The following is a 10002-nucleotide window of genomic DNA, read 5'->3' as shown; positions in this document are numbered from 1 at the left end:
TTAAGATAAAATATCTAGAAAATAATTTTTAAAACCCAATCTGATGAAAAGTGCTATATTCGTTTTCTTATTTCCATTGTGTATATACACAATTTTGAAAATAGTTACATTCAAAGCTGTAGCGTCAAAATTCATATTACAAGTAAATAATAGAACAAACCTAATTGTGGACATCAGTGTTTTTCTCTACGAGCCATTCTGTAATGCTGTGGAATGCACATGTAGGTTTACCCATATTCTATTACATTGGTTCAAAATATGTACTGTATACTACTTGTAATTAAACCTACATGTACTAAGATGCAAATAAAAATTCTATGTAATCTATTTTATGTATAAAATTAAATTCTGTACTTACGAAAAAAGACTTGATTTTTATTTTTAAAAAATGTTCAACTATCTCTATAAAAGATTATAATAGTCTAGCTGTTTCTGAGACTATCTGCAAAAGAAAGCCAATGTCCGTCCTCATGATACAATCTAGCTTCATGCCAAATTGTATTAAAATAGTATTAAGAGATTTGATGATGTGATAATATCCACTGATGATCCTATTATTCGCCATGTACCATGTCAGGTAGAGTTCCACGCGGTTCCACCTTGAAACAACCGTGATAAATAAAAAAAAATCCGGCACTGATAGATAGATAAATTCTTAATTCACAATTACAGACACATAACATACATGAGATACTGCTGCCGTGTATTTGACACACGCATGTTCCACGCGGTTCCACCTTGAAACCACCGTGATAAATTCCTGGTTTCCTCATTTGCCGCGATGGGCTGTTTTTATCTCCTGTTCATCTTATCATCCTACGATGATGCTTCGTGAGCGTAAACCGACAGCGCAGATGGGTGCACCGTACCATTATCATCCGTCAAAAAAAAATATGACTATAGATATAACAGGGTCGAAACTAAACAATAGAGAAGTGAAATGAAATAAACATGATCGAAGTGGGGCACTTTTACATTCTTATACAACGGAGCTAAATAAAATCTGTTATGATATTATTTCCTTTTGTTTAATCCAGTATTCGTTCATTACCTCATTAGATGTTCCGATTGAACGAGCGCTTCGAATCTCTTGATTGTTGTGAAGATGGACAAGACAGGGATTTTCAACATGTGGTATATTTATTATTTGTTATTAATTCTTTTTGACCAATTTATTTTCTCTCTTTTCATTTTTAGTTTATTTTAGTAAATTTCAGTTTTAATTTTAGTAACATTAATTGTGGAAATTGATTTGGTCGGAGGAGTATGAAATTTCACTTATAGTTTATACAGAGTGCAAAATCAATACATTTTTTTAATTATGCATATAAAATAATATTAAATCAATAAAAAACATTACAAATATAACCATGTACTCGTATTTAACACTCACATGCATACCTATATACTACTTTGTCTTGCTGGTTACTTGTTATTGCTGGTTTAAAGATCTTGTTGTATTTTTTGTAATGGGCGTATTTGGACGACTGGGCGATCCGTTGTTCATATTAAATTAATGACAGGACTTTCTTTCCATACAGCCAGTTACAGGAATTAAAGGTGTCAACTTTGTCATACCCTATTAATTTAAAATAAGTACGTGTACAAAATAGCTCAATATGATATGTACATTACCAGTCTTGTCCTACGTTTATTGACCGCAAACTTTCTATACCTAAACACTTTCACTGCAATACATGTACCCAGAGACTAGAGATCAGACTCAGATTTATTAGAGCTAACCGTTATTACTACTATAAACGCTTCTGTTATATACTTACAGAGATTTTTTTATTATATTGCTTGAATATTTATCATTGGTACTTTCTACTAAAGTTTTCTATTTGTAGTTTAAATTGTATTGCTGATATCAATTAAGAGAATTTGGTATACTTACCCAGCAAAACAAAGGAGACATTGAAAAGTGTACTATTTTAAAAGTGTTGTAGGTATATGAAACAAAAGAGAATGAACATATCAAATAAAAATATGATCAATTTGTTTCAGATTATAATAAAATTCGGAACATTTACGCAACATTTAATTTTCTTTTGAAAAATTATATATCTTCCAAAAGAAAATGAAAATGAAATGTTGCGTGCCCCTGACAAATGTCAATTGTTACAGTTTCCTCTATAAATGATCTGTCGGCTACCATTCTCTTACACCCACGATCAATCGGCCGAGATGTCACAACGTCAAAATACAACGGTATCATATCATTTACTATCATTAATCATTATAATCATTGCAGTTAATTTAAAAGTATATAAGTTGACGTCAGTGTTAAGAATTACAAGAAGTGATAGGTGAAAGTGATTGTGTATATATAGTGGTATTTTTCTAATATATAATATCCATTTATAATTTATATTCTTGAATATAAATTTATAATCAATATAAATTAAGTTAATGTGTTTGTGTCATTGACTTTATAATTAATTAATTACCGAAAATATGGGTTAAGATGTCGCCAAATATAAAAGTGGGTTGATTATTACGAATGACAGATCGAAAACATTTAAGTTCAATAGTTACGGTGGTCATACTGTGATTGTTTGTTTATGGGTTCTTGTTTAAGCATAACAAATTTGAAGTATAGTGACTTTAATATTTGCATTATTGAAAAAAAGCTTATAACGACAAAAGTAACTTTATTATACATATATTGTCTTATCTTATCTGTGGTATTATTATTAAAATTACTTGTAACCCTTGAGGAATATACTTATGTAGTGTAATAAACGTACAACATAGAAATAATATTCTCGAATCCACTACCTCATTCTTTTGTAAAAACGGTTATAATTGCCCTTATATTATATTCCAGAGTTTGCGAGATATCAATACATTTATGTATTTATAAGAAACTAACGCCTCGCCCCGGTTACGCACGGTATTAAATATTTTCATACGGATCACTAATATTATAAAATTATATTCTATCGCATATGTTCATCAGGGACAATGTACGATTCTAATAGTAAAAGAATTTTCAAATCGGTCTAGTAGTTTCGGAGCTTCTTCAATGCAATCGAATCAAATCTTTCCTCTTTATAATATACTCGTATGTTTAGAAGATATTGGTTTATTTTTTAGGTATCTAGTACTAGATATATACTATAGATAACTATAATTGTATTTTGATAATCAACTATTTAACGCTTCCTCTATAATGTATATAGTATTAGTTTAAAAATAATTTTGTTAGATACCCAGTAAAAAAAATATTACTATAGGTACTTATCTTATAAATTTGTATTGATAATTAATTATTTAACGATACTATTCACTTAAGATTTATTCCTACGAATTAAATTAATATTTTAATAATAGTATATAATTTTCAGAAATGGTTCTGCTACATCTTAATATTATCGGCCGGCCCATTTTGGATTCCCGCTAGGGGCGTCTCAGTGAAGTCACCGCCTAACAACCCTAGCACAGTTCAGGCACAAGCTAAGTTCTTTCAGTAAGTATCTGGGTGTTACAGGTCCTACTCATACTTTATGCCGATATAAAACAGCATATTCTAGAATAGCATTTTCTACCGCATATATCACGGGGAGTGTTCTGAGGAATTGTTCGGATTAATACCAGCTGCTGAGTTTCACCACCGTACCACCCGTCAGAAACTGAAATACCATCCTGATCCTCTGGATGAATGGCGGTCTTCCACAGTACGGTTTTCTAGAAACTTTTTGCCTCGCACAACCACATTGTGGAATCATCTTCCAGCAATGGAACCGATACGATATTGAAACCTTCAAGAAAAGAGCTTATTCGTTTTTAAAAGGCCGACAACGTACTTGCAATTCCCCTGGTGTTGCGGGTGCTCATGGGCGGCGGTAATCACTTACCATCAGGTGAGCCGCATGCCCGTTTATCCCCTGTGTTATATAAAAAAAAACAGATGATTTGATACTAAACTTATTACTTACAAAAGCAATTTCCATTATTTCCGTAAAATTACTTTCTTTGTTTCGCATGAACTAAAAGGTACATCGTAGAGAATGTTGGACATACATATACGAGTATCTAATATTAAAAATTTTACATCTAATTCATATATTATTTGTTACTGCAAATTAAATTTTGTTGTTATAACGTTTTTAATAAGTAGAAAAAAACAACTGATGCTTGTGATGGATTTAAAAATGGAATACCGATTTGTGATCCTATGATTTTTGAAATTGACAATTTTAGAGGGTTAACAGCATTGAGCAAAGAATCACTACGTTACATAACTTAACTCTTCTGAATTACACGATATAATATATAAATACAAGTGCGTATCTTAAGACAAAGATACACACTGTAAATAAAATATATTCAGTATTCACCTAATTCTCATATAAGTCAATATCACCTACCAGGAATCCAGTAAATATAATGACTTATCTAGGTATATAAAATTTATGTTAATACTAGAGAATTGAGCAATAAATTATCGTACAGGTAATATTTTCAAAAGAGGTTGATGTGTTAGGGCGTTTGTTATGAATAGATAATTGTTAACTGTTCTGTTCCCACGTAAGTAAAGATGAAAAATGTGTTATACAAGTCTCTGCAAATTATCATCACTCTTTGGATAGATTTTGCGATTGCGTTTTGCGGTCCATATAAAGATCAATACAAGAACATTGTGTACGCTTGTAACCCACATGTTGCAACCCATTGCAATATCTAAGACTAGTGCTGCTTGCTCATTGTCACAAATGCACACCTAATTTGAATAATAACCTTCAAATAAATTAGTTTACATTGTCACTATGGAGAACATATTTCATAATGTCTCAAAGAGAAATTTTGTATTTATTTACCCTTAACAATATAGATTACATCTTATATATAAAATTCTCGTGTCACAATGTTAGTTACTACACTCCTCCGAAACGACTTGACCGATTTTTATGAAATTTTATATGCATATTCAGTAGGACTGAGAATCAGCTACTATTTATCTATTTTTCATACCCCTAAATGATAAGGGTTGTCCACCCCTAGTATTATTTTATACAATTTGGCATTAAAAATACATACAACCCTAAATTTTCATCGTTCTATCCCCAATCCCTATTTTTAATAGCAATATTAATACCTACTTAAATTTATATGGCAAAAGAACGTTCTCCGGGACAACTAGTGATTATATAAGTTTAAAGCAGCATAATATAATTGTATTAATTATCACATTCGCTAAAAATAATTACAAAATAGTCTTAAGTCAGATGTACAATGTGTAACTGTTTCTTGACCTAAATAAACTAAAAAAAGGCATATTAATAATTGAGGAATAAGAAAATGATAATTAACTGTGCATAGCAAACTACATTACATTGCTAATCTCTACGCGGTTACCCCTGGAAAACATCATAATGAATTTCTAATGAATTCACTTTGACCTTATTCTCATTTTTCTCCACTGGTGCCCCATCAGTGTAAACCGATAGAACAAACAGGTGCACCATTCCATTACCATCTATTAAAAAATATTACCTACGTCAACACGTTTCTTTATGGTCATCATTTTAATTCCATTTCATCTACAGAATAGTAAGTTTTAATATTGTATGCGTATTTAAGTTGTTTTAAACAGATCAAATAGTTTTGACAGATAGATTAAATTTGTAAATTTATCAAATAATTTTTATTATCTTTTTTATAACTCACATACTGTGTGTAACTTTGAATGTAGCTTGTTTATGTTACTGAATATCTATTCTCCTAATATTCTCACAATTACATCTTTCATCCAAAGTGTCTTATTTTTCTATTTCAAACTATAGAACACTGAAATGTTATTAGGTGATATTTGCTTTATAGGGATTTTTTCTCAGTACAGTTGAGTCCGTACAAGATAGAGTTCGGTCATGTTTGCGAGGATCCTAACACGTGGGAGCAGCGGTATGAGAAGAAAGACTTTAAGAACCACAGGGATATGGGAAAAGTAACAACTATCATTTATCTCGCTCTGCTCTCTAACTGTTCTGTTTCTTTCTCTGTCCCGCTTCGCTTGGCTTGCCTGAAGGTATAGGCACTTGCCTACCTCGGAGGACTTCGATCAAGGACACCGACTGGGCAGCGACCGCCACTTCACTGAGAGGCATGAGAGGTCCAGGCCTTCGGCAGGACTATTCTCCGCTAAAGTATGCTTCTTCTGCTTTATGTCTTTGAAATTTTGTTTCTTTTCCATATTTCTTATTCTGTTTTATTTTAATTAGATGTCCATTTAATTTGTGAAATCAATTAGAAACAAAATTTCATTGTCCTTACAATGCACTAATACATTTTATATTGCACTTATTTGTATCTTGTCTACTTAATTACCCTATATACATACATACAACAAATGTAACACAAAGTATGATATAAACAAATGCTTGCGACCAAGTCATATAATAAAGATAAATGTCACCATAATATAAATCATTATGTTAGGTCACTATATTATAAATATTAACGCATTTCAACTTTCCATTTTTGCATAAAATGTTAATATTTCCGTTTGCTTTAATTTAAAATTATTAAGTAGTCTAACTCCATTCCGTGCATAATACTTCTCAGCTCTTATCTAACTTTCAATTTTCCTCACTAATTATTAGTGGTTAGTTAAACGTACATAATTAATTATTCGTATCTATCATGAACAAGACTAAATGTGTTTTTTTCGTATACAGGTAAGATGGGGTGATAAAAAAGGGGGATATGGGGAGCATTATTGGGATTTAAACCACGCAGGACACACTGGAAGTCAGGATAACGACGGATATAATGGTGACCATGATGATCATAATTATCAAGATAGTTCCAATGACCCATATGATGAGCCAAGTGATCATTCTGCATTTTATAGCAATGACGATTACGACCCTGAAAAATCAAGCTATGAAGAAAATGGACGAGCTAAGAGAGCACATTCTAGACAAAAATCTGAAAACAGAAAACCACAAAAAGAATACTATGAGGAAGAACAAGAAAAAACAAGACCAAGAAAACAACATCGTAAAAATGCAGAACAGGATATAGCTTCTTCTCATAAAGTGGAAGAATATTCTGAGGAAGACGAAGATGTTGAAGTTCAGAAGAAAACACCAAAAAGACGAACACAAAATAAACAAACACAACAACATCAGACTCCAAAAGAAGAGAAGAATCAAGTCGTTTTGGTTGTAAAAGAAAATGATAATAGTAACAATCAGGAACAAACAAATCAATACAATGGGAATACACAACAAGACGTGAATCAATATGTTCCTTATGAAGGTGGTGCTGGAGTTAGACAACATCATCAGGCTGACTTAAATGCTGCGGCAATAGCACCAAGATTGTTCTTAGAACATGCTACCGGACGTGTCGTGGATAGAGTAACTGGGCAAGCATATATCTTGCAGCCAATTCTAAATAATTATCAGTAGATGTTCGATTAGTAGACTTAATTTAAATAGTTATTTATTTTGTAATTAAAAGTACTGTTTAATTTAATTTGTATTTTAGTTTTTGAATAACAATATTAGATCCACTTAAAATATAATGGATTTACATTACAGTAGATCTAAAATGCATAAATGGCGCAAGTAAGTAAGTAAGCTTAACTTTCGTCACGTATAGTTCCCTACCTACTAACTACTAAAATATTCTTGACAGCAGTAACAAAATGACACAATGTAAGAAAATACACTTATTTTCTTGATCTGGGTAAGTAGAAGTGTCAGTATAATGTGCGGTTGGTTTTTGAAGTCTATTTGCAATACACTGACATTATTAAGACAATTCTATATATAAGTCTATTAATAGGTATAATTTTAAAACATCATTTTCTATTTGAAGTTTTTTTATATATTGTATAAACGATAGTAACATGAACTTTTTTTTAATATCTAAGTGGCATACAAATATGTGAACTCTGGGCTTATATATATTTACAATATTATATGAATATCTTCAACATCCGAGAAAACTTGCATAGCTCACGCCATAGCCTGAGCACTGGAAGGAGAGGACTCTGAAATTATACTAACTTCCTGTGGATAGTGAGCAGTGCCTTGGAAAAAAATAATCAGTTATATTTAACTCAGTATTTTTTCCATGGTACTGTGATAAAAGCGATGAAACCTGCAGAATAAGACGTATGGTATATTAGAAAGGATCTTTAATAATTCTTTTAACATTGTCAATGAAACATATTTTTTTTTTCCATTAAATATTAGTATTTAGTCCTGCACTATTGTTAGTAATGAAAACAAAGCTATTCACTTCCGCAACGTCACCGTTTTATTTTTTAACGCATTATTATCTAGCTTGTCCCTACCTGCATTTGTGACCCTACAGAATGTGAGCGAAGATGCAAATCGGGGGTCAGCAGTTTGTATTGCCCTTTCCCACGTCACCTTGACTGGGCAAACAGGTTCTAAGGAGAATATACGCAACTTATTGTAATTGTGTATTTGAAATAACCGCTATTTTCCGTTAGATGCGGGTAATCTTATCGTGATATCACGTTTTGCCCCTATAGTCAGATGAGTCAATTGTTTTGAAGCTGGCTCGTATGGCCTGACTTTTTAGAAACTGTTAACTGCTGTTCCGTTGAGAAATGGTAGTAACTGTCATGTAGGAAAGTTACAAGATATTATATATATATGTTATAAATTTATCAACTAAAGTTTAGATTAGAGAGATAGGTGATTGTTCTGGGTTGTTGTCCCTATTACTAACAATCTCTTCCGGATTGTTAGTAATAGGGACTAGAGGTAATGCTAGCAATGGACAGTGTCAGAATGACATTCACATTGTCCTTCCTGAAAATCCCATCCGGTGTGGTTCTTTTACATTTTCTTCGTTTAAAATAAACTGACAAAACAATCGTAAAGTAAAATAGTTTATTAACTGTAGATTATTTTTTTATAACTACATCCTCCTTTTTCCTTTCCGTTTTCTACTTTTTTATTTGGTAATGGATTAAAGGCCGATAACTCACCTGCAACTGGTACTGTTCATAATCTTGTTGGTCTTGAGGGATTTTTTTTTAAATGCATTAATATGGAATTATGCTCCCGTCTGCACATGCATCGCGGCGAATTTACCCGGTAGCAACCACTTTGATTCTAATTCAAAGCACTTGGAGGAAGATCGAACAAAAACGATAGATACAGAACTGTATAAAAATTGTAAGTTTGATTTGCAAAAACTTTTATAGGGCAATTAATTTCCATTACCAATTAACTTTTACCCATAATTAAAAAATAATCCACTCAAGTAAATAATGTGATACAAATTGACGTTCAAATATCCGCTGTTTCCCGGTCATGGACCATGGGGAATGAATAATACATCCACCCTTAATCTTAACAAAAGGGGCACGCGACTAAGATGAGAAAAAAATATTGAATTATAGGGATGCAGATGCAGAATTGTTCGCTAAACATAAGGGTTGCTGTGCAGTCAAGGGCGACTGTTTACGTTACATTTCAGCACCTTTTATCACCCAAGATTTCTATAAATGTCTGTTATTTATCCCTATTCTTATTGTTTTTCTATATGTCATATTGGCAGGCAAAAGTTTTTAGACCATACAGCCTAGTTTTTGTGATATATTGTAAAAAGCTCTGGGAATCAAAACAATTATTAATGAATAAAATATTTTTTTAATAATTAACAATATTTTTCCACATTCGACTATGTAGAAATATTTTAATCTAATATTACTATAAATTTAATCTTATTCTGCGCATTAAGGATAAGGAATTTGTATACTAAAGTATTTATTATATAAATTCCCTGTTAAATAATAATGACGATGACGAATTTTTACCTAATTAAAAAAAAGGTAATACTGTCTATGCTAACCTTAGTGATTGGTAAATACATGAGACCAAATCAAGGATAAAAAGCATTCCCTCTTAGCCTTCTGAAATGGCAACGTATAAATGGTGTCACGGTCGTTACATGAGAACGTAATATCCGTTGTGCTCTTCATGCATCTATAATGGTGATGGTTACCAT

At 31.8% G+C, this 10002-nt stretch overlaps 1 protein-coding gene across 1 annotated transcript; it reads left to right on the top strand.

Moving 5' to 3' along the window:
- Nucleotides 1-2179: 2179 nt before the first annotated feature.
- Nucleotides 2180-7447, top strand: LOC131843680 (myb-like protein F). The gene is made up of 4 exons (XM_059192367.1): nt 2180-2211; nt 3351-3472; nt 5827-5950; nt 6681-7447. The coding sequence occupies exons 1-4, from the start codon at nt 2188-2190 to the stop codon at nt 7416-7418; spliced, it is 1008 nt and encodes a 335-aa protein (XP_059048350.1). The 5' UTR covers nt 2180-2187; the 3' UTR covers nt 7419-7447.
- The last annotated feature ends 2555 nt before the right edge of the window (nt 7448-10002 follow it).

This window comes from Achroia grisella, unplaced genomic scaffold (genome assembly GCF_030625045.1).
Source record: "Achroia grisella isolate CSIRO2021 unplaced genomic scaffold, CSIRO_AGI_Agris_v1 utg327, whole genome shotgun sequence".
Classification (NCBI taxonomy): Eukaryota; Metazoa; Arthropoda; class Insecta; order Lepidoptera; family Pyralidae; genus Achroia; species Achroia grisella.
The sequence above is the reverse complement of the archived record's forward strand: the minus strand, read 5'-3'. Positions and strand labels throughout refer to the sequence as shown.